The 26,011-nt window shown below is 38.0% G+C and overlaps 2 protein-coding genes and 1 pseudogene across 3 annotated transcripts; all 3 read right to left on the bottom strand.

Moving 5' to 3' along the window:
- Nucleotides 1–2,028: 2,028 nt before the first annotated feature.
- On the bottom strand, nt 2,029–5,320 carry LOC306877477 (granzyme B-like). The gene is made up of 5 exons (XM_079429243.1): nt 5,245–5,320; nt 4,078–4,225; nt 3,743–3,908; nt 3,400–3,660; nt 2,029–3,309 (listed from the first exon to the last, which is right to left on the bottom strand). The coding sequence occupies exons 1-5, from the start codon at nt 5,288–5,290 to the stop codon at nt 3,160–3,162; spliced, it is 771 nt and encodes a 256-aa protein (XP_079285369.1). The 5' UTR covers nt 5,291–5,320; the 3' UTR covers nt 2,029–3,159.
- Nucleotides 5,321–6,186: 866 nt separating this feature from the next.
- Nucleotides 6,187–7,129, bottom strand: LOC306877426 (granzyme B(G,H)-like; the record flags this gene model as incomplete). The annotated part of the gene is made up of 4 exons (XM_079429202.1): nt 6,187–6,336; nt 6,498–6,710; nt 6,781–6,887; nt 7,084–7,129. 4 exons carry the CDS (start codon nt 7,127–7,129, stop codon nt 6,187–6,189), a joined length of 516 nt encoding a protein of 171 aa, XP_079285328.1.
- Nucleotides 7,130–9,848: 2,719 nt separating this feature from the next.
- LOC306877252 (DNA excision repair protein ERCC-1-like) lies at nt 9,849–20,795 on the bottom strand (annotated as a pseudogene). The gene is made up of 9 exons: nt 20,733–20,795; nt 19,591–19,973; nt 19,304–19,403; nt 13,125–13,224; nt 12,829–12,905; nt 11,448–11,547; nt 11,284–11,355; nt 10,100–10,168; nt 9,849–9,911 (listed from the first exon to the last, which is right to left on the bottom strand). The product of its transcript is annotated as a DNA excision repair protein ERCC-1-like (transcript).
- Nucleotides 20,796–26,011: the final 5,216 nt, after the last annotated feature.

Genomic DNA, 26,011 nt, shown 5'->3' on the forward strand with positions numbered 1-26,011 from the left:
ATCTGACCACAAATGTATATTTCTGAACTGAAGTATCGCTGCCACATGATTCTATATTCTGAGCAGCAAACAGAGCAGGGGTGGCAAACGGAGAACTCCTGGAGAGCCACAACCCTGCAGAGTTTTGATTCAACCCTAATCAAACACACCTGCACAAGCTAATCAAGGTCTGAAGGGTTACTAGGAAGCTACAGGCAGGTGAGTTTTTATTAGGGCTGGAACTGAACTCTGCAAGACTGCGGCTCTCCAGGACCGGAGTTTGCCACTCCTGAAATAGAGAGTGACTTGCAACAACCTTGATGCACTTTCTGCTTGTTTAGTTAGAACCTAGTCAATGACAGTCACATCAGCTTGAAATTTTTCATCTGTTAGGAAGGACAATAATGAAGTTCATGCAATTTTCCCAAATCTGAAACATACTTAGTCAGATTTTTTATTATTAGCAACAATTATATATTTAATTTCATGTTATTAAATTACCAACCTCAAAATGCTTTGGAATTGTAATTGTCAACTATCAGATGAGAAAACATGAAATGGGTTTTACTTCATGCTTACAGTATGAACTCTTATCATCTCTGACATTCATTTTTTTTTCTTTGTAACTGACAAAGTAAGAAACTTAATAACTTCTTCCACTCTACAAATCAATGCTCTAACTGCAGAAATAGTAGTAATATGATGACACAGTAAGTAGGGTTTTACATATCGTAGCTCTAACCCCACCAAACACAACAGTGGTCAAAAGTAATAGAGGGAGGGTTTTTTATGACCCCACATTTCACTTAAACCATCAAAATAACTGCAAAACCTCTGTTCTGTGTCAGCCACGTTGTCACAGAAACGAAGCAGAAGCAAAGATGCAAAGATGCAGGTTAGTAATTTATTGAGGGTCAGAAGACACAAACTCAACACAGTCTCTCGGGTGGGATGGTGGCGCAGGGACCAGATGGACAACGTGCAGGTGAGGAGTGGCGAGGGTGAATCCAGTGCAGGCGAAGATCCGGGTGAGACGAAGACCACGAAGACTCTTGATAGAACTCAGACACGAACATGTAGTCGATGGCACACGATGAACACACACTGGGGAAAACATCCAAACGATCTGACAAAAAGAGGAGAGTGCAGTGAGGCTTTATAGAGGAGTAAATTGGCAGCAGCTGGTGCGGGGAATGAGATCAGCTGGCGCGCTGATCACGGAGCGAGGGGAACCGCCCACTCGCACACAATACACAGACACAGACAACAATAACACGAGACATGAAGAAGGCAGTAGATTCAAATACCGTGACAGTACCCTCCCTCCTAGGGATGCCTCCTGGCATCCCCAGACTCCCTTACCTGTCGATTGTAATCATCGATAAGGGAGTGATCCAGAATGTCTCTAGCAGGCACCCAACTTCTCTCCTCCGGACCGTAACCTTCCCAGTCCACCAAGTAATGGAATCCGCATCCCCTCCGCCTAGAGTCCAGAATACGATTGTCCGAATAAGCAGGTTCCCCTTCTACAAGTCGCGGCGGTGAGGGAACCGGGGCTGGCGGATTAATGCGGGAATAAAACACGGGTTTGATCTTGGATACATGGAAAACGGGATGAATTCTCCTGTACACTGGAGGAAGATTGAGGCGGACTGCCACTGGACTAATGATTTTAGTGACAGTGAACGGGCCAATGAATTTGGGAGCAATACCAGCATTATAGTTTCCATAAAAACCAATACAATTCCCATTATAACCATTACATCCATTACATTTTCTATTGTGTTTTGGGCAGGGTTCTATTGTTTTTTTCAGTAGGGAACGTCAGCAGGCAGTAGACTATCGAATGTCTGACTTGATTCTTGGTAAGTCAGACACCCCCCCCACCCCCCCCCCCCCCCCACCCCACCCCACCCCACCCCACACACACACACACACACACACACACACACACATACACATATATGATTTGACTATCAGTCGACTATCGGTAAGATTCGAAAAAATTCCGACTCGACTATGTAAATCCTTAGTCAGGGACACCCCTAGATGCTAGCATGTCTCTAAGTTCGGTCATAAACATGATCCCTGAACAATCTAATGTGTATCATCACTGTCATGCATGGTGTGCAACACATTTTTTTCTCCCTCTTCATGTTTTGTCAACTTTCTCCACTGCTAAAAAAACCTCTTAAGCCTCTTAAAAGTCCTCATCTTTACTCCTAACAATTTTGGGCCTTAAAACCTCTTTTAAGGATTAAGATGCTTTCTGGATTACTTTTTTCTTTACTAGGATCTTTTCTTTAATTTTAAGAGGAAACACCCACATTTCTAAGAATTTTCTTAGAATTTTGTCACTAGGAGCAACTCTTTCCACTAAGAATTTTCATCAAGTTTAAATGAATATAATCAGCTTTAAATATTCACATGTGTAATAGTTTGTTGACAAAAAATGGATCTACATTCGCAAAGACAGACCAAGATGTCAAAAATGCATTTCCTGAGATAAAGTATTAGCAGACATATTAACACCTTAAGAATGTTCTCAACTCTAGTTTTCATACCTCTCACCACATGCTAGAATGTAAACACAGGGGCTTCAAAGGGGGCTTTTCACAAGGTCACTCGGAGAGCAAAGGTGTGAATTCACCTGAGCAACAAGAAGTTTTTGCAGGAGTAGACTAAATCAATCAGTATCAAACCATTATTTAAAATTAGTTTGCCGATTTAAAAGCAAAAACTGTCAAAGTGTAAAGTATGTAAAACTGCAATCAGGCTACATGTTTACACTGTTGAACTGAATCTCCTATCTGGTTGGCCCTTGTAGCTATGATGGCACATATATGGAGCCTATATATAACAAAAGATTATATTCTAACTAATAATTAATTATAAATTATTGTTTCATTTGTGATCTACATGTGGTCTTCTAATGGTTTAACGAATATTGCAGTGAATTTTATTTCTATGGGTTTCTGAATTAATACTTTACATAATTTAAGAGTTATCACCTGTTTATTAATAATCTCAAACTGGCTAAAACCAAATGCACTGAGATTTTGAGCAGACTTAGAAGCAGATTAAATAAAAAAAAGTCAGAAAGTGGGGGAAAAAAAAAAAACTCCCTTAATATAAGATCCAAATTTATTTTATTAATTTAATTTATTTATTCATCTTAATTTAACCAATGATATTTTTAATCCAAGGGAGGAAGTATGAGATTTTTACATAAACTTGAGGATATACTGCATTTGTACAGTTACCATCAAAAGTATATGAAGCAATTCCTTGTGGTATAGTATTGCAGATGAGAGGACTTCCTGAATCCCCCTAGTGAAAAAGATGAATATAAATACATATAATATAATATAATATAATATGATATAATATAATATATTATAATATAATATATTATAATACCTTACAAAAAGCATGTTTTCCATCTGAAACACTGCAGATCATTGTCTCAGTGTTGAAGTAATGCTGCCACATTTCTTTACATTTTGAGTTATCCTGCAGTTTAAGCTTGACTTCCTGGATCACATCTGATGCCTTTTCTCCTTTTGGGGATTTCGACCCCCAACCAGCAATGGAGCATTTAACATTAGCTGGTGTTTTTCTATTTTTCTTAGGAAGAGGCATAACTTTCACAAATTTATTCAGCTTGGCTTTGTTCTTCAGCTGCAAATAACAAAATAATTTCTAGAGAGCAAACAAAGTACACAATATACTGTAGAGTTACATCAGGTAAAGCTAAAAATACCTTTAGTAACATGATATCATAGCTGTAATCCGTCTCATTATGTTTAAACTTGGGATGTTTGATGCGTTTCATCACTGGGATTCTCTGCTGGTTCTTCTCCACCTTGTTGATGTTGAGAGCTCCCAGAACAACCTCAATTAGGTCCTGATCAGAGTAGACATCGTTACTGCGGGAAAAAAAATCAAAACTGTGTAATTAAGATGTGTAATAAAGATTTGTTTTTGGTTTTTAAATATTTTGAATAACTAAAGCACAAATTTACAGATAAACTAAAAGTCGTGAGACTACCACAGTCCTTTTTGAAAAGCATCATAAATAGCCAGAGACATACTCACTTTAAACAGTGGGCTGCTGTCAGTACATAATCCTCTCTGATCAGCATCCCTCCACATATGTGATTTTTATCACTCTGAATAGATGCCATGTATCGCCTGGATTTAAGTTTAGCATCTTTTCCTCCAATAATACCACTCTCCATCCCATCTGCAATAAAAACATGAGTAACTCACACTGACAAAGAGTTTTATTAATCAAAATATAAATTAATCAAGTGTAATCAATGTGAATATAGCCATTTATGTATCAAGTTATTCTACTATTATAAAAGTGTATCTGTCTGTGTGAGTAGAGGCCTGCAGAAGAATGGAATGGACTGATGTGTGGTTTAAGATAAAGCTGCACATCTGGTTTTTGACATGATAGGGTCTCCTCCTTTCACGTAACGTAAATTGAGGCCTATAATCTGCTCCAGAAAGCAGTCAAAAGAAGATAAACTATGATGTAGGAAATGTATGGAACACACCTTAAGGGAAAAAAACTGGATAAAAAGAGTATGCAGACGCGAGCTCGGGAGATTCCCTGCAGGGTCTCTCGGTTTTATTGTCTAAATTATTTTTTAAATCTTAATCCTGGCATCAAAACCCCAAGACTCTGAGAATGATTCCTCACAGCATCGGCGGAAGCCACCACAAGACCAAATGCAGAAGCGATCGTGCATAGAGTCTATTAGGCACTGAATGAAGAAGGGACATGATCAAAGACCCATCTCTTTAACCTGGCTTACACATAACACACTAACACGTTTCTATTATTTAAATGCATTAAAGGATTGTTAGACTGCAGATTAATCAGATCAACCGGAACTGGGAACACTTCCCATAATACCCAATGTACTTGTTACTAGGGGTGTAACGGTACACGTATCATGTTGAACGGTTCACAGGCAAGTTCCAAATGGAAGTGATCATCCCTATCCCCTTGGAGTGGGGACTTTGGAGTAAACAGTGTCATCACGCAGCACATTGTCCGTCAGCAGATGCCGCTGTTTTAATGTCATAAATGTTTTTTATGATTATTGTTGTTAGCATAACTGATGCAAATAAACATACATTTATATTTATATAAGTTTTTATAAATAATATAATATATAAAAAATCATCTTTGGAAAAAAAAAAAGATGCACAAGACAAATTCGGGAAAGAAAGGAATGAATGATACCTTACCAGTCAAAGAGATACCAAGGAGAAGAAGAAAAGAATACAGAACCATGGTGCAACAGCCTGCGTTTAAGTGTGAATATGCTGTGAAAATACGCGAACCCACTCTGTACCCTCACTAGGTGTAACTCCTCCCACCCTTACCTCAAACTACAAATGTGTAAAATAACAAGTAGCCATACTAGCCATTATCCGACAAACAACTGAGTCACAGGAACAAAGAGTAATGGAATGCTATTCTCAGTAAGGTTATCAGAAAATAAATAAAATATTACTTTAAAAAGTACCTTAATTCTAAAACTAATATTGGGCTGAAGTTTTGGTGTCCTGAAAAGATCAAACACTGGCTGATCAACTTACAGCATTTTACTTGCAGCCAATGACTGGACATTGCTTGTGGCAAACATAAAAGCATATGAATTTGTGGGAAAAAAGGGGATGGACATCTTCATTTTTGCAGTCACCTAGCTGGTAGTATTTTTGCCATTTCATAACATTTTATGTAATGGTATGATAATCTATACCTTTCAACATAAGAATGAATAATGTTCGATAGCTTCCTGTGGACCAAAGTTCCACAGCTGATTTTATTTTTGTTTTAGGATTGTAAAAGATTTGCTTGATAAATCTGATTCCTTTTTTTCTTTTTTGCACATTAACACGTGTCTTTTTGTTCTTTTTTTTATTATTCTTATGCAATTTAAGAAGGCTAGTCCAATAAGTAGGTTATATCATAGAGGACCTTACTGGCCCCAGTTGTTCTTCCTGAACACAGCATTGGAAGCAATACAGACAAAAAGTTAAAACAATTATTCTTAACCATTTTTCATTTGACATTCCATATGGAAACGGCAGCAGAGAGTAGCCAAGAATTAGTAAAAGAGCTTTTTAGGCTTCACAATTATACACATGATAGATCATTTATATGCATAAATGATGCCATTTCAATCACATAATTTCCTTTTTAATCCACGGAAGGAAGGCAGATATTTTTATAGAGACTTCAGGGTATTTCTTGGATGTACAGTCATTAAGATATGTGTACGCAGCCATTCCTTTAAGTTCAGAGTCACAAAGAAGAGGACTGCCAGAATCACCCTAAAGACACAAATGAAATAAAGGAGAATAAAGGAGATATTTCAGAGATAATTCTATTATAATAGAATAAAGGAGATAATTCTATACTTGCATTCTGCCACTATGTGAAATAATAGATGACATACATTTTTTTTTAATTATCAAAAGTGATGTTGCAGTACCTGACAGAACGCCCTTTTCCCATCCGAGACACTACAGATCATTTTCTCAGAGTTGAAATAGTCTTTCCACTTGTTTTTGCACTCAAAGGGGAACTGCAGTTTGAGGCTGACATCCTGCAGAACATTTGATGCTCTTCCTCTGGGTTTTTTCATGCCCCAGCCAGCAATGGAGCATTCCGAATGAGCGGGAATATTCTCTTTGTTCCTAGGTAGCTCAATGACATCCACAAACTCATTCCGCACGGCTTTGGTCTTCAGCTGTAACATATTAGTGAGTGAATACCTCTATGAGTCCACATGTATGTTGTCTTCTATACTGGAGAGATGCCATGTATGGTCTGGAATGAGGTTTAGCCTCTTTGCCACCTACAATACCACTCTTGAACCCTCCTGTGATAATGAACATGGGTACTTTACAAACCAGTATATTGTTATTGATATAAAAAAAAAAAACACTCCCAACTGCTTGTAAGCCATTGGCACAAAAAAGTGAATACATAAGAGAAATGAGTCTAACAAATAATCCAGTTAAAACATTTCAACCCAACAGAATTGGCCTTATTGATGTGAGAGGTGATTGTCTTACCGGACAGAGAGAAGAACGACAGCAGGAGACAGACGCTGAGCAGCATGATGTATGACTGTGCTGATGCAGGATTGGAACTTGTACAGGATTTGACCCTTGGTGAGGTCTACTTTTATATGTGACAGAGTATATAGGTCAGAAAGTATTCTCACCTTTATACTTTCACACATGAAAGCACACAAAGGAAAGGTGTAGGAGAAAGAGTATTAAAAACACAGTGAGTTCTCAGGAAAATTATTTTAAAAAAAGTACTCTAAAGGGGATAGCCCATCCAAAAACTGCATTACTTGTTTCCTTTTGCAGAACACTAAATAATATATTTTGAGGAATGTTGGAAACCAAACAGTTTTGGTGACCAATGACTTCCATTATATGGACTAAAAACTGCCTTGTTTTCTCTAAATATCTCCTTTATGTTCCACAGAAGAAAGTCATACAGGTTTGAAACATGAGGGTGAGTAAATAAAGACAGAATTTAAATTTTATATGGTTGGACTCTCTCTTTAAGAATTATGTAAATAATATAACCTCCACATTAATGGGTTAGTTTACCCAAAACTGAACATTCTGTCATTAATTAGGCCTATTCACCCTCATGTCCTTTCAAATCTGTAAGATTGTTTATCTTCAGAACACAAATTAAGATATTATTGATGAAATCCGAGAGCTTTCTGACCCTGTATAGACAGCAAACTACCATGTTCAAGGCCCAGAAACGTAGCAAGGACATCGATAAAATTGTTCACATGACATCAGATGTTCAAATTTTTGTGTGCAAAGAAAACAAAAATAATGACTTTATTCAACAATTTCTTCTCTTCCATGTCAAGACTTTGCTGCACGTTAGCGATAGTACCACAACACATGCGTGTGGTGCTGCTGATGCTGATACAGGGGACAGCATTCTGACGTAGAACGTGCCTCAAAAACTGACAGGGAAGAGAAGAAATTGTTAAAGGGGTCATATGACGCTTTTTTAACATGTATTTTGTGTATTTGGTGTAACAGAATATATTGACATGCTTTAATGTTCAAAAAACACATTATTTTTCAAATACTGTACATTATTTTAGGTCCTCTATGCCCTGCCTCTCTCAAACGCGTCGTTTTCTACAAAGTCCCTCCTTCCGACAAGCGCAGTCTGCTCTGATTGGCCAACTGACACAGTGCATTGTGACTGGCCGAAAACTGCAAGCACTCATCAGAAATGTAACGCCCCTTACCATAATCAAGAGCTTCATCTTTCAAAATAAATGTAAAGACAGTTAATAATGTCCTTAATTTTACCATCAGTTCAATCCCGAAAGAGGAACAGTCGCGTGACAGACACAGTGATGAAGCTCGTATGTGTTTGCACACAAGCCGCGATTAAGAAAGCTGACTCCACTGTGATGTGACCCTTTCTCTCTCTCTCTCTCTCTCACACACACACACACACACAACGCGCAAAACTCTGCATATGAACAGTCAATAGCAAATACTTAAACTAATGACAAAACATACTTACAGTCGCTGATTCAGAAGTGCCAGATTGCCATAGCAAAGTCACAATTACCTCCTCTCCAAGGTTCGTCCATAAAATGTGTTGCTGTTCTGTTGTAAGTAATCTTAATAATTCCTAAATGCATCTACTTTCAGAAGGCCAAATAAAATGCTTTTGCTTTCGCCTAGAAACACACAGCGTCTCCCTGACATGGCTGCATCAACACTACTGCGGTTACAGAAACCATGCCTTCTTTCCACACGTGCACATTTGGGCGGCATTACGCAAATATTTCCACATCGTGACGTAGACATGTGGGGGCGTGTTTGAATGAGCCGTTTTAGGGGGGTGTGGAAGAGTCTAACTTTGCAACTTCAGTGATCTTATCTATGCACAATCAGCTTGTAACACTCCAAAGAGAAAGGAAAACTTGAAATCGCATCATATGACCCCTTTAAATAAACGTGTTATTTTTGTTGAATATAGTAGTTCCATTGCTATCTATGCAGGGTCAGAAAGCTCTCGGAATTGATCAAAAATATCTTCATTTGTGTTCTGAAGATGAATGAAGGTCTAACGGGTTTGGAAATAACAGAACTTTAATTTTCGGGTAAACTAACCCTTTAATGCACTAGAGTTAGATTAGAGAACATTCTAATTATCACTGTCCTCCCACCTGATGTGTTGCTTGTTGTGTCAGTCAGTTGTGAGATTAAGGCTGGTGTGATGTAGTTTACTGTGGCAATTGTGATGCCCATGAACTTTTGGCCCACAAACACATTCATACTCTGAGTCGGTTTGCCCACGTAGTAAAATTCCGACGTATCATTTGAGTCAATTCTTAAGTTTCCACTATTTTTGACACATTTTGTAGAGTGGCTTCTACAGGTTTTGTTCTAGTTGCAACAAGAATCATGGACTTATAACAGAATTTCCCCTCCCACTCTAAAACAACATAACATACAATTACTGCTAAATATAATTGAAATTTATAAAATTTTTCATAAGCACACATGAAAAATTTTTATTTTGACAAGAATTTTAACATTGCCTCATCTCACTAAATAAGATTGAATTACAAAAGCAGATTACACTTTATACAAAAATGTATAAATAAACCACTGCATTTATAGCTGTTTATGCCCCAATTACAGGCTGAGATCTTCATAGGCCAAAGACCGTGAAGCCTGCAGAAGACCTTGTGATATATGGCCCCAGATCCTTATTCTAGGTTCTCTGTTTGAAGACAGTTGGTGATTTCGTGAAAAGCAGTTTGGCTTTATCAGCTTTCCTTCTTCTTGGTATTTATGAAGGGCTGATGCAGTACATCATAAAGCCTTCTTGCCTAAATTAACCACAAACAGGAAAGGAAATTAAGACACATACCTTTGGTAGTTAAAGTGTCAAACGCACTTACCGTTAAAATTCATGAGCAATAATGATATATGTAAAACTACGTAACATATGTTAACTGATTTCAGATGCTACACATAAAGATAACTGCTCAAAACATATCAAAATATTTCTACACACCTTTTGTGGACCAAGTCCAGGACACAAAACTAGTTCTTCCTTAGAGGCCTTAATGATGCCCTCAAAAGACTGAAGAGATAAAATGGCATTAACATAAAAGAACATGCAAGTATTTCAAGATTATTAGCAATGGGTTTTATATACAAAAACTCAAAAGTTTGAAGCATATTGATTGATTGATTGACTGGAAAGAAGTCTCAAGCTCAAGAAGTCTGTATAATTATTTGACCAAAAACGTGAATTTAAAAGAACTTTTAATATATTTTAAAATGTAATTTATTCATGTGACTGCAAAGCTGATTTTTAAGCAGCCATTACTCCAGTCTTCAGTGTCACATGACAGAAATAAAAAATATGCAGATTTTGTTCTCAAGTAACATTTTTTATTATTATCAATGTTGAAAACAGTTGTGCTGCTTAATATATTTGTAGACACTGATACGTTTTTTCAGGATTATTTGATGACTATAAAGTTTTCAAAAACAGCATTTATTTTGAGTCCTTATATACGTATATTTATTTATTGAGTTTTTAGCCATCTTCAAGAAGCGGCTTAAAACACATCTCTTCCATCGTTATTTCACCGTCTAACTCTTGCACTCTCTATTCTAATTCTTTTCCCAAAAAAAAAAAAAAAAACTTGCCCCTTTTATACTTGCACTCCATTCATTTACTAACTGTTTGTTAGTAACTGTTTGTTTAAAAAAAACTAACACTAGCTTCTCTAATCTTTTTGTATTTGACCTATTTGTTGTCTTTTTATTTATTATTCAATTAACAAAAGCTAAAAAGGCCTCTAACACTGGCTTGCTATATTCTTTTTCTATTCTATCTGTTTTCTTTTTATAATATAATAATAAAACAAATCTTGCTACATGTACTGGGTTAGGCTAACTGAGACTTGTCATAGCACTTGCATATCATTGCTCTTTTGTTGATTTTGATAGCTTCCATTGTCCTCATTTATAAGTCGCTTTGGATAAAAGCGTATGCTAAATGACTAAATGTAAATGTAAATTTAAACAAAGAAATTTTATGTAACCATGTCAACGTTTTTACGATCTCTTTTGATTAATTAAATGTGTAACAAGTTGTTTTAAAAAATCTCACTAACCCCAAACTTTTGAACAGAACTGTAAGTAATATAGTAAATGTGCAACATAAAAAGGAAAAGTATTCCTTACAGAAAAAGTAGACAGGAGAGTCATGGCATCTGTCTTATTGACAGACTTTACTGTGGTTAAACAATCTGCAACCTGCCAAACAAAAACAAAGTTGTCATCAGCTTATGATTAAATGAACCAAACATAATCATTTTAGATTTATTAATAGGTTTTTGTGCTCTAACCTGGGCCAGGTAATTTTTCTCCACTTGTACTTTCAGTACATCTGCAGGTTTCTTCTCATATGATTTATTTGTCTCAAGGTAACGGCCTGCTTCTTCAGGACTTACACACACAAACATGTATGTTTAGTTAAAGGGGACCTATTAGGCAAAAATCACTTTTATAAGCTGTTTGAACACAGTTGTGTGGCCCGCAGTGTGTGAAAACAACCAGCCTATAATGTTAAAAATCCAACAACTATTTTTTTTTTATAAAACCAATAAATCATAAACAGTCTCTCCAAACGAGATGTTTCAGATTCTCCCTCTGTGCACATCATCGAGGGGGAAAAGTCCTGCCCATTTGTGACACACTCTGCCCTATTAGCATAAACACAGCCCTGAGTGAGAAGATGTGGTGCACCATTACTGGAGTTATATACAATGTCAGCACCAAAGAGGCATTAAAATTGTTGTGTTTTGGGATGCACTAATGAACATAGGAGTCGCCATAATCTCCCCCCATCTGAGCCGAGGACACTGTGGTTAAATTTCATTTTCGAAGGAAATATCCCGGAAAAAATCGCTTATATGTTTAGGAATTAATACCAACGCTTCGTGCGCGAACGTCAGCTCCAGACAAAGTAAGTATCATGCGTTTGTTTTCCAAATTGCCTTTCTGAAAGAGCTGCTTGGCACTCTGTAAGGCTAATTGCTAAAGCTATCATTGTCTCTTGTGTGTTTTCACTGATGCTGTCTTCAAGTGCTATCAGAATGATCGTGAATAGGAATGTGGTAGTTAAAAGTTGCATATGAAAGTAATGTGAGTCGATCGCTTGAAGTTGTCAAGCTCATAATCAGAAGTGGGACTTATAAAGTTTGTGATACCAGCTATGTTGTTATTTTTATCCCGCTGGGCTCACAGTTTGTGTAATTCATAAACGCAAATGTATTATGCACAGTATAATCAGATGACTGACTAGTAGTTTTCTGTAAAGATAACAGGCTTGTATTAATAGTGGAATGTTTATTTGCAAAGGCTAGCATTGCTATTGCCGGAGCTGGAGCTCTTGAAGCTCCGCCCTCTTCTCCGGGAGCAACAGCTCACTTGCATTTAAAGCAACACACTCAAAACAGCGCGTTTTGGCTCACACCCAAAAAGTGGCAATTTTAACAAGCTATAAAAATGTATCTGTGTATCTGTGAGCTAAAACTTCACATATACGCTCTGGGGACATCAGAGACTTATTTTACATCTAGTAAAAAGGGGCATAATAGGTCCCCTTTAAAGGAACTAACTTGAAACACCAAAAATTAACAGGGTTAGGGCTTTAACACCTTATATTTACAAAAGCCACCAAGGAAATTCAACCTCCCGTTTGATTATTTTGAACCATCCCATTACCTCTCGGCTAAAATGAGAGTACAGTCAGCCATGATGCATATTCGAGCAAGCTCTTTCAGTGCATGATGAGGGTCTTTCTGATAAATGAGGAAGAGAGAAATGGGACATGAACATCATAAATTAGAGATGTTAAATGTTCAAAAGCTGGCACTAAGAGGCTACATTTTACTTACCATCGTGATTTATTTAGAATTTAATTCATAAAGTTTTAAATAACTACACATTAGAGAAGGGGCAAAGAAACAGGAAAGACAAAGAAATTTAAGTGAATTAATGAGTGAGACAGACAGACTCACCATATCAACCTGGACAAGCAACACTCTAAGGGTGAAACTCTGACCCAACTGTTTCAGACGCTCATGGATGTAGTTTGGGTTCAAATTATGGTAACGCACACTGCAGTCATGGAGAGAAAGAGAAATGAAAATGTCACTCTCTACTTACATATGGCTGGCGACTAGAGAAAGTGAATTTCAGTTTTCCATTTTGCGGTTTTGTAAAATTAAACCATTGGATAAGGGACAAAAAAAAAAACAACAAAATTTTTTTTTGCAATGATTCATATTCAGTACTCACCCATAAGTTGTTCCAAACTTGTATGAAAGTTGGTAACCAAAGAGTTGATGGTAGCCAAAAATACTATGTAAGTCAATTGCTACCATTTAGTTACCACGATTCTTCAAAATACCTTGAGTACAAAATTTTGTACACAAAAGATGAAAGAAACTCATACAGGGTTGGAACAAGTGGAGGGTGTGTAAATGTTTTGGTGAACTATCCCTTTAAAAACAAAAAAGCCTCATCTTGCCATAGAAATTAAATTACATTATTATTCGCGGAAACAAGCAATTCCAAATACAAAATGCTATTGTTAATTTACATTTCTCAACTGATACAACATTGTCACGTACACAGGTAGCGCTCAACCATCCCCTTTATTCCATTGCCCCCCTTTTTTTTTCTTTAATAAATCAATGCTATTGGTCACCCTTTATGTTTAGCAAGTGAGAGGTACTAAAAAAAACTTGTGACTAAATCTTGTTGGATCCGCCCAAACTGTAAAACAGTAAATCAGTAAAACCTCATAACTCAACCCCTTCTATCTGGACTGAATGAACTGAAGTTCCACAGCAGCTGAACGAAGTCTTGCAAGGGTAAATAAAGATCTTGTTGTTTGAATAAGTACAGCATTTTCTTTACGCAAGAAACACTATGTCTATAAAGGCTCTAATTTTTTGTATTTGAGGTCTGAGACATGTGGGACTGGAGAGAGAGGGCTAGCATTTGGCATCTAGTCATAGCCAATACACGTAAATAGCCTGTGCATACAGTAGCATTTAATCTCTTTTATAAAATTAGATTTTGGCCAAATGTATTTTACAACAGGAAAAAACGAGCACCCATATAGCTACAACAAACTTTGTAACCTGTTGATGAAAACGTAATGATCCTCGTCACCTAGGTAAAATGTTTCTAAAAAATTCTTCTTTGATTTATTATTGCTGATACACTTAATTTATTAACATTTAATCATATTATATGGTCGCATGGTTCATGCTTACACTGTTAATATGCACGTATTCTCTAGCTAGCTAATTTCTTAATCTAGCATACTCTCCGCTCATCTTCACATGCATAAATGTAGTAAAACATGGTTTTTAGTGTTTTAGTAACTAAAAAAAACATTACAGAATCAGATCACTGTGTAATCTTTATATTTTATCATGCAGAATGTAATATGCTGTATATATGTGTGTTTGTAAGTATGTACATATATATATATATATAAAATTAGGAGGGGAGAGCTCTGGTACAACTGAAACTTTTCACTGCAACTTTTCACAATATTTTATTAATTTCTTTTCATTGCTGGCTTATTTTAGACCTTCCTGAGACCAACATCCCTGGTCCTCCACAGTATCAAGTTTTTGCCAGGTATGCGGATACATGTTGGATATATAGTGACGGTATGGCTATAGTTTCTTATAATATCCTATTTTGACTGGAATTGTGTTGGACAATTACTTAAATTATATTTAAAAATAGTTAGGCAAAAACACTTAACTCATTGCTTTACCTTCCCCTCTTCTCAATGACATACATAAACATGTTAACCAAATAATACAAATTAGCTTACAGTGGTGAAAAAAAATTATTTGATCCCCGGCTGATTTTGTACGTTTGCCCACTGACAAGGAAATTATCAGTCTATAATTTTAATGGTAGGTTTATTTGAACACAGAGACAGAATAACAACAAAAAAAAATCCAGAAAAATGCATTTAAAAAAAGTTATAAATTGATTTGCATTTTAATGAGTGAAATAAATATTTGACCCCTTTGCAAAACATGACTTGGTACTTGGTGGGCAAAACCCTTCAATCACAGAGGTCAGGCGTTTCTTGTAGTTGGCCACCAGGTTTGCACACATTTCAGGAGGGATTTTGTCCCACTCCTCTTTGCAGATCCTCTCAAAGTCATTTGAGGTTTCGAGGCTGATGTTTGGCAACTCGAACCTTCAGCTCCCTCCACAGATTTTCTATGGGATTAAGGTTTGGAGACTGGCTAGGCCACTCCAGGACCTTATTGTGCTTCTTCTTGAGCCACACCTTTGTTTCCTTGGCCGTGTGTTTTGGGTCATTGTCATGCTGGAAAACCCACCCACGACCCATTTTCAATGCCCTAGCTGGCTTCAATGCCCTGGCCCTGATGGTACATGGCCCCGTCCATCGTCCCTTTGATGCTGTGCAGTTGTCCTGTCCCCTTAGCAGAAAAACACCCCCAAAGCATAATGTTTCCACCACAATGTTTGATGGTGGGGAGGGTGTTCTTGGGGTCACAGGCAGCATTCCTCCTCCTCTAAACACAGCGAGTTGAGTTGATGCCGAAGAGCTCGATTTTGGTCTCATCTGACCACAACACATTCACCCAGTTCTCCTCTGAATCATTGGCAAACTTCAGACGGGCCTGTACATGTGCTTTCTTGAACAGGGAGACCTTGTGGGTGCTGCAGGATTTCAGTCCTTCACGGCTTAGTGTGTTACCAATTGTTTTCTTGGTGACTATGGTCCCAGCTGTCTTGAATCATTGACAAGATCCTCCCGTGTAGTTCTGGGCTGATTCCTCACCGTTCTCATGATCATTGAAACTCCACGAGGTGAGATCTTGTATGGAACCCCAGTACGAGGGAGATTGACAGTTATTTTGTGTTTCTTCCATTTGCGAATAATCGCACCAACTGTTGTCACCTTCTCACCAAGCTGCTTGGCGAGGGTCTTGTAGCCCATTCCAGCCTTGTGTAGGGCTACAATCTTGTCCCTGACATCCTTGGACAGCTCTTTGGTCTTGGCCATGGTGGAGAGTTTGGAATCTGATTGACTGATTGCTTCTGTGGACAGGCTGTCTTTTATACAGGTAACAAGCTGAGATTGGGAGCACTCCCTTAAAGAGAGTGCTCCTAATCTTAGCTCGTTACCTGTATAAAAGACAACTGGGGGCCAGAAATCTTGCTGATTGATAGGGGATCAAATACTTATTTCACTAAGTGAAATGCAAATCAATTTGCAATGCTTTTTTCTGGGTTTTTTGTTGTTATTCTGTCTCTCACTGTACAAATGAACCTACCATTAAAATTATAGACTGATAATTTCTTTGTCAGTGGGCAAACATACAAAATCAGCAGAGGATCAAATATTTTTTCCCCACTGTGTAAAACCAAACAGATTTTTTTTTATTTTTAATCAAACTATATTATTATTATGGATATTAATAGTGAATAAATCTATAGCTTTTGAGACTATTATTTTGTGTTATTTAATTTGTCATTAAGATGTGACCAAAAAAAAAAAGTTTCTCAAAAGGTCTGTGCACGGTCCTGCGTATTGTCATACCAATCATGATTGTCAGCCACAACATGCCTGCAACCTTGAATTCTCTTTTATTTTCTTTGCAAACACAGGATGATGTGGTTTCACACCAGACTAACTGACAGGATTCCATTCTCACATAACACTTACAAAATGAGTTTCAAGTGCACATACACATTTTAACACTCAACACTTCTTGGCATTGAAAATATCTGCACAGACATTCAGTAACTGATTTAATAACAAACCCCAATTTAAACAAAAAAAATTACACAACCAAGTGGTAAACAGATAAAGAGTGTTGGGGAATAGTTAACTACAAGTAGCGACGCTACTAACTTAACTGCATTTTTCAGTAGCTTGGCAGTAGCTCAGTTGCTTTTTAAACAGTGTAGCTTTTCCAGTAGCTAAATGCTTTTTGCAGCAAGTAGCGGTGTAGCGCGAGCAAAAGCTACATTATATAGGCCGTTTCTCAATATGCGTACTTATCTGTACTTGTGTTCTTGTGGACTTGTGAAACGTCATCAGTCGCTGCCCAAGTACTGTTCCAATTCAAAGTTCACATCTAGCCAAGTCCAGTTCAAATCCCCGGATGTGTTCTTGATCCGCCCCTTTTACCGAGGATGCATCGAGAGGTGACTTGTGCGGACTTGATACGGGCCATAACCCAGAATTCAGTTCGTCCTCCCGTCCTCGTGAGTTCGTTCTTCTGAGTCGAACTTGGCAAGTCCAAACTCGAAAGGACGGAAGTCCAGACTCTGCGAACTTGGTATTGAGAAACGGCCTGCGTTTTGTCGAGCCTGCGCGAATCAGCGCGATGCAAGGATATTCTTCTTGTTAGATTACAAACTCATTTTTTGCCATTACCGCCACCTGTTGTTTAATCACGCATCTTGCGGCTAACGGTTCACTGACGTACAGAAGTGGGTTGACACACCCATATTATCCATGATGGAGCAAGACGTGGCGGCAGATTTGGAGGATGGAGAAACAACTAATTACCCATGGCCTTATTTGTCCAAGTTCATGTCTCTCAAAGAAACGACAAGTAAAGGTTACACTTTTTGTAACAGTCTGAGATATTTGAGTGTTGTGTGTAATAAAACCATAATTAAACAGAAATCATAATTGTATTGCATTGTTTTAAACACTAAATATTTTACTTAAAACATTCCTCAGACACTTATTCAGTTATTTATAATATACGTTGTTCAAAAAAATAAAAAGTAGTTTCAATGTAGCTAGCTACTTTTTGATAGTAACTTGTAGTGTAGCTAACTACTTTTCCAAAAGGGTAGCTTGACTGTAGTTTAACTACTTTAACTTACGAGTAGCTTGTAGCTTGTCAAACTACAGTTTCAGAGTAGCTTCCCCAACACTGAGTATAGACCTGTATACTTAGTGGTAATTTCATAACTTTTAATATACAAATCTGGGGCAGGTTTTGGCATGATACAAATATCAGCTTATTACTTTCATTCCTCCATGATTCAGTGCATTAACATTAACCAACATTAAAGGGATAGTTCACCCAAAAATTCAAATCTGATGTCTATCTGTTTACCCCAAGGGCATCCAAGATGTAGGTGACTTTGTTTCTTCAGTAGAACACAAACAAAGATTTTTAATTCAAACCGTTGCAGTCTATCAGTCATATAATGTCAGTCAATGGGACTCACGGCTTTGACAGAAAAAACTTGGAATTTGTGCTCTGCATTTAACCCATCCAAGTGTACACACAGTAGTGAACAAACACCCGGAGCAGTGGGCAGCCATTTATGCTGCGGCGCCCCGGGGAGCAGTTGGGGGTTCGGTGCCTTGCTCAAGGGTCTCACCTCAGTCGTGGTATTGAGGGTGGAGAGAGTGTTGGTTATTCACTCCCCCCACCTACAATCCCCGCTTGACCTGCGACTCGAACCCATGACCTTCAGGTTACAAGTCCAACTCTCTATCCATTAGGCCAAACCCTGCGGCTCGTGATGATATATTGAGGTCTAAAGACACGAAACGATTGGTCTGTGCAAGAAACTGAACAGTATTTATATAGTTTTTACCTCTGATCCTCCGCAATGTCCAACTGTCCTGAACGGGCTCACGCAACAAGCCGGCGTGTGACGCGTCTTCTCATTACCGCCACCTATCTCTCAAATAGACCATTGACACTCCTAATTGAGATTGTAGATAGAGTGTCAATAGTCCATTTGAGAGATAGGTAGCGGTAATGCACTTATAGTCTGCAATTCGCCGTAAAGCAAGAAGAAGAAGACGCGCTGACTGTTGTGACTGAAACAGTTAAAAATCTTCGTTTTGTGTTCTACTGAAGAAACAAAGTCACCTACATCTTGGATGCCCTTGGGGTAAGCAGATAAACATCAGATTTTCATTTTTGGGTGAACTATCCCTTTAAGCTGATTTTGAATGGGCCTCAAATGTGCAAAAGCACACTGGCTCCATATTTTGGTACATGATTGGTGAAGCTTCTAGGTTTTCATTGTGTATATTTGGAGGTGCATACAACACGTAACACTGACAACTGTAGTAGAAATAATTTGATTTTCAAGCCGGTGTAATATCTTCTTTCTTGTACCGTACATATACCCAAAAACCAACCTGAGAAAAAGAGCACAAGTTGTCCGCCCCAAAATATAGTCAGGCACAACTTCTCCAAATTCCCAAGGAACATTTCTCACAAATTTTAGGATGGGGTTGCCTCTCTGTAGACAGATGAATACATACTATTACATAATCATAGTCTATATTTACATGTTATATAGTGGAAATCAACTAAAAGGTGCAGTCTGTACGTTTTGATTTAAGTTTGGATGTTTATACTGATTTATGTTTATTATAGCTTTACCAAGCATAGCTTTAAAGCGGAAAATGAACATGCAATATACAGAGCTGTCGAGGACTGACAATAATACTGTTTCCGGATCCTAAGAGATGAGGAGGAATGATACAACTCTCCGAACTCTGACTTTCCTCTTTTGTTTGATCTTCTGTTGGTACTTTTTCTGGTCCCTGCTGCTCAGTCTTAGGTTTTCCAGAGTCTGTGGAGGATGTACTAACTGATCCACTACCAGCGGTGTTTACACTCCTTTGCCCTGCAGCATCATCGCTCATACTTTGTTTCTCTGGTCCATGGGCTGCTCCCTGAAGAGCCCTGTTTTTGCTCTGAACAACAAACTCTGCATAGGACAGCGGCTGGCCAGGAGCTGGAGGAGCATTCTGTGCAGATGAGGTCTCTACTTGACCATCTTTGGCCTTAAATAAATGTCACCTGTGTGAACAACAAGAACTGGGTTACTTGAGTCATGTAAAATAACAAAAAAACAAACACTGTGTAAAACATAAAAGCATATTTGATGCATGTCGATAATGATTTATGGCAATTAACTAATTTGCGGATGAGGGAAAAAAAACTGGCCCCGTAGAGCTTCCGAAATAAAGAGAAGCGAAGATATTCTTTCACCGGTTATGACCCACAGAGAAAAGGGATATATGGGCTACGGGTTTGGATTAAGGGTGAGTAAACAACATTGTCATTTTTGGTTTAAATTCATTTTAAACCTCGAGAACGAGCAGGTAGGTGTAATGAAAAGGTGTTTTTTTTCAATTGTGCAAGTTTTGCTCGTGTAGGTCGAGAGTAGTTCATGTGCTGGGCTGTTCCTGTTATGGTGGGCAAAGTTATTTAATGAGTCATCAACACCTTGTTACGGGCACACTTGCTAAGAGTAAGAAAGTTGCACATGAAGTTGGCAAATCGCGCTTGTGATTTTATTGATTTTATAGTTATTCTGTAAAGGTGACATACCTCACGTTACATAATAGTCTCTATTAATTGTTTTTAGTAACGTAGAGCTGATTGAAGCAGTTTGGATACTTAACGTACATGCATTACAAGTTCGACCCCACTGATTAGAATCATTATGGTGATAGTTTATGCATGACGCTTTGTGGGGTTCCTCCATACTCATTTAACAGCACCTACAACACACCGTGGTAATATATGTGTGTATAATAAGGAAACCAAACCCACCGAACTTCTTTCCTTTGTGAACGCGGTGTCGTCCAAATTGATATTGAATCTCTTTTTTTCCATTTATTAATTAATCAATAAATGCACAAACCAGAGAAACCAAACAAATGAATCCATCTGCGGCCATCGCAGCAAACAGTGTCAGTAAATAGTGTCAAACAGAAACATCGATCGACACTGAAAGGCCTACTCTAACCGACGGATGGCGACATTGCAGCAGATTTGAATGCTTTTCCACAATTGTCCCTTTTCAATGTAGCCTGTCGATTTTTTTTCTTTTACTCAGAACATATTTTTAAACATTTGTATATTACCGTAGTTTTTCAACATCTATCAATAGTAATGTGACTTTTTTTGGTGCATATAATAGAATATGGTAATTTACAGTTCAGACCGAAGGGCACAATTATTTCTCAGGAAAAATACAGTTTATTTAAAATAATAATAACAACAACAATAATAGTAATAATAATGTCGAAAAACTAAATCCTTGTAACAACTTTTCCATGTAACAATTGTTTTTTTTGTTTTTTTTGAGGGACAAAGAGCTGGTTAAAGTGCACAACCTCCCATTATATTATTTAAATAGCTTTTTTGTTTTGTTTTTGTATCTATTTCTATTTATTAATGTAAATAATAGTAAAAAAAAAAAGTCTCATTCAAGGCTTCATCCTCTCATCCCGGCCCTCAGAACATCATGTTCAGCGTTTGTGATAAATTAGAGGTTATCCAATTAAGAAACCCAAAGTCTGACAGACATCTGTGTATTGCCTATTTAACCCTGTTTGTGTGTGTACGTGGATGGTGTTTCGGGACGTCCTGCCACTGTGCCATAGCATCGTGGGTCCCACAGACAGATGGTGCCAGCTTCATTCTGAGATCATGTTCATGCCCTCCAAGAGATGCTATGCATTTACACAACACACACAAACCTTTGGCATCATACCAATGTATGTCAGTCACTGTTCAGGTCAAATCAGACAATATTATAAGCTGAAAGAGAGTATGGATGCACAGGCTCACACACACACACATACACACCATGAACGATTTGTCTGGTTAACCATAGTATGACAAGGACACAGTTAGAGTTTCTTCACTCATTTGCCAGAAAATAAATCCTTTGTCAGAACAATTACAATTTTGATGTACGTTTTGTAATTTGTGTGTGTGTTTTCATGTCCATTGTTTCCAAAAAAAAAAAAAAAACTCTTTCTATTAGCTCCAGATATATTGTAGATATTAAGGTGTTTAACAAATGAAGAATTATTTCCTTCATTAAAATATTTTGAAATGTATCTTTTGTTAGATAACAGAATAAAGGTGGACATTTTGCCCTCAAACTTTTCAGTAGCCTTTTTTCATTTTCAGTGACATTTTCCCTAAAATGTCTGAAAACATGCAAGATACCCAGGCTAGTGCTACATGTCATGTGAACTTTTATTTTATTTATTTTTTCACCGACACTAATTTTTACATTCTTAGACATTTTCTTGTCCAAAAAGTTTGAGGAGAAATGCAACAGGAAAGTTACTGATGCATTAGAGAGGTGTTAGTGCTGTTTAACACTTTGCTTGTATATCTGGACACAGTTTTCTGTTTCTCCTTCCTCTGTCGCTCTTTCTCGCTTTCTCTCCCTTTCTATGTTGGCAGTGAGCCTGGCTTTGGCTGCATAACGGCTACCTCCAGACCTCCAGCCCCTCCCTCAGGTCTCTCCCCTCCCCTTGCAGACCCCATGCTGAGCCGGCTGTGTCGAGCTGTCAGCCCCCGGCTGCGGGCCGCTCCTGGGCTCCCGGTGTGGGTGTGTGTGCGTGTGTTGGGGCAGAGGGGTAACGGTCGGGTCCGTAGTGGCCGCTTATCTGCCCTGCCATGACTGGGCGAGAGAGAGGACAGATTGGCTCTCCAGCTGTCCGACTGAAGGACTCGCAAGACCCCTTACTGAGGAAACCACATGCCCTGATACACAACATGCACATACACACACACATCTTATTTAGATCAACACATTCCTTGATACGTACACACACCGAGTCACCCTCAGCTGTAACATATGCGTTTCAGCAGCACACTGACTGTACCATCCTGTGCCAAATGTGCCAAAGTACCCTCTTACCCATGAGGTTTAGAAAAACTGCTTTTTTTCAGTACTGCTCCAGTGTCGTTTAACCACACTGAGCTGAGTGCAGTAGCCAATGTCATAACTAAAGTTGACAAAGCCGAAGATTTTTTTTGAGGAAACAAACAACTTAAACCAGCCTAAGCTGACCAGGTTGTGAGACCATCTTAAACCAGTCTATCACACTTTCTTAGACTAGTTTAATTTTTCTTTTTCAGGAGGTACCGGAGTTGCCCCCAGCATATTGTTTTAAAGCAATGAAAATGGCCATTCCAGTGTTGTTTTCATCTTATTTTAAATGATGTGACGTGGTTATGTGATGGAAATTATTATTATTATTATTTTTGAAAAAATGCCTTTTCATATTTTAATTTAATATTTTTATATATTTTGTATATTTTAATACAATCAAATAATATTTTCATACCTTTTGCATAATTTAACAAAATAATTGCTTGTTTAGAATTTTAAAAACAATATATAACCTTCTGCTCAAAAGTGATATACCAAAACAAAATAAAAAAATATATATATATTTTATGAGCAAAAATGACACTAAGGTACTTTTTCTAAGTTGGTCAATTACTTTAACAAAATAAATATTGAAAAACATTCTCTGTATTTCATTCTTTGTTTAGATTATCATACTTTTAAACGGGTTTCGTATTTCATAAATGAAAGCTCATTTTGTTTATAGTTTTTCTAAGATCGAAGGTCTGGGTCTGTGACAATGACAAAACAACAGAATCTGTACATAAAAGGCAAATGAGAAATAAACAACAAGACAGTTTTAATTTGATCTTCTTATAACCAGAAGAAAAAGTTTCTTATGTTAATAAAAAATAATCCCCTGGTGTACAAATATTGAAGAAATACCCTAATATTATTAATGGGAGGAAATTTACCATTAGAAAGACGTGTGTTCTGTAATATGTTATTGTTGTTTATAGATTTATTTTTCCTTCTGGTCATGCTGAGTGAATTGTATGTTTGAGTTATGTCTGGGTGTATTGGATTATAGCTGCCAAAACCCTTAAGCTAGAGCATCATAAGTAATTACAGAGCGGCATCATTAGCTATACAACTTCTGGTTTGTATCATACCCTGGCTTGATGTGAGTAGATACATATTTTCTTTTTCTTCTACAGTTTCTGTCACCATATATCATGGCATTTATCTCCTATTGCAACAGACACACTAGTTCAGGAGGCCTGTTGTCAACAACATTAATAACCTCGCCTTTCAGCACATAGACCCATAATGAAGTGTGTTTTCTCAGTCAGGTTACAATACAGTGGTCCCTACGTCCCAGTGCCACATATTATGAGAATTCCCAGTTAGGCTTCATTACTCTATCTTACCTCCCCCACCCTCCAATCCTGGGACCAGCAATTCCCAAAACTGCCTGTTAGCTACAATATCAATGCACAGTTTTTCATTGGCCCCTGGTGGCTTGCCGACATGTACATCTGTACACACACATTGAGTGAGCAAGAGAGAAATTAAAGCGATTATGTGTGCTACATAAGACAATATAAATTACAAAGTGTATACAGTAAGAAGGCTTAAATAAGATGAAGATGTGTTTGAATGTACATTTACAATTGTGTTTGTAGGTGTGGCCCTTAGGACAGCCAGGCCGTCTTGAGGGCCTCCGGGGGCCGTTGGTAGCAGGCTGCATGCTGTCTGTGTACGGTCTGTTCTCCAGTTGTGACAGGGAGCAAATCCTTATGAGCACAATTAACCAGAGAAAGGGTGCGAATAAGACAACTAAATCAAAGATGTACAAGACGTTCTGAAAGTTTCTGAAAGAAGACAAAACCTTAGGTTGGCTGAAATTAAGACCAAAAAAAAAAAAGATGTATTTTGGGAAAGACTGAATAAGCTTGGACAGGATAAGTTCAGCCAGGTGTGGAGAGAACCAAGACAATTAACAAAGACACTGAAAATGCCCACTAATGAGAATACACCCAAATCTCAAGTGGGAAAGAGCGAGCGCAGACACTGCCCACTGGATTTGAGAGGTCGTCAAGGTGAATATCTCGGGAATACTTCCTCACCAGCCACTAAGACTCAAATATACATGATGTTCCTTCACAAAACTCCACGCACTAAATGACCTTGTCTACCCGCAACGCATCTCCATCCAGATCCAGGGCTTCTTCCCATGACCTTCTTCCCCCCTCGTGTGGTGCATTGTTGTGTGTTTGCGGCTGCTGAATGCGCCCTTCTTTTGTGGCTATTTGTGAGACCAGGGGGTTAAGACCCTTGTGTTCTCCCCAGTCTCCAAAACAGGCCTCTAAACAACCGCAGCAACAATAACAACAAAAAAAGCAAACGTTGATGGCAGCCGAACTAGGAAGCGGGCCGTGACGGCATTGCGCCAACACAGTGCCGCCTTTGTCAGCACTCACATGCCGTATTGTGTGGCACGACATCATCGCCTCCCAGCAGCTGTTGCCGATGGAAACGAGCATGACTGTCAGCCTTGCTGGATTGTGTAATGTTTAGGCATCAGGCACGATGACTCAATGTGTGTGTGAGTTTAGAATGGGTGACCATTTTGCCATGGTTTGTCTGGTTTTTATGTTTCAGGACATGTGCTGACATTCATTCACATTTTTTCAGTCTTAGGCCAGAAACATACTTTGTGCAAATACCCAGACAGCAAATGTACGTCTCTAAGATGTCTGTTAAAGAGTGCTTCATTTGGAAAGCACTTGTAGTTTTCCATACAATGGAAGTCATTCTTCAAAGCATCTTCATTTGCGTTCCACAGAAGAATGAAAGTCAGACAAGTTTTGAGATGGCATGAGAGTAAGTAAATGATGATAGTATTTTCATTTTTAGGTGAACTATCACAAACACTTGGCCAACAAATGGTCTGGTTGAACATGATTGTACTTGGGTTGATCTGGTAGTAATAAATCTCAATAAAATTTACCTTTAGATAGGTACATGAGACATTATCCTTATGTGTTATAATTGAGTCACTATAACTTTAGCTAACTTGCTTTTCTCCCAAATGCTGCTCTAAGACAGCAATTAAGAGAAAACCTTTGGTCACACTTTATTTTAAGGTCCAGTTCCCACTATTAACAAACTATAAACTATGATTTTCGCTTCAGTAAACTCCTAATTACTGCTTATTAACAGTTAGTGA

The sequence above is a fragment of the Barbus barbus genome (genome assembly GCF_936440315.1).
Source record: "Barbus barbus genome assembly, chromosome: 11".
Taxonomy (NCBI): Eukaryota; Metazoa; Chordata; class Actinopteri; order Cypriniformes; family Cyprinidae; genus Barbus; species Barbus barbus.

Excerpts from the sequence above, each read along its gene's own strand:
- LOC306877477 (XM_079429243.1), bottom strand. The coding sequence starts at position 5,290 with ATGGTTCTGTATTCTTTTCTTCTTCTCCTTGGTATCTCTTTGACTG. Across the intron at positions 3,909-4,077 it reads ACAGCAGCCCACTGTTTAAA|TAACGATGTCTACTCTGATC; the intron begins GTGAGTATGTCT and ends TTTTTCCCGCAG. Across the intron at positions 3,310-3,399 it reads GAAAACATGCTTTTTGTAAG|GGGGATTCAGGAAGTCCTCT; the intron begins GTATTATAATAT and ends CTTTTTCACTAG.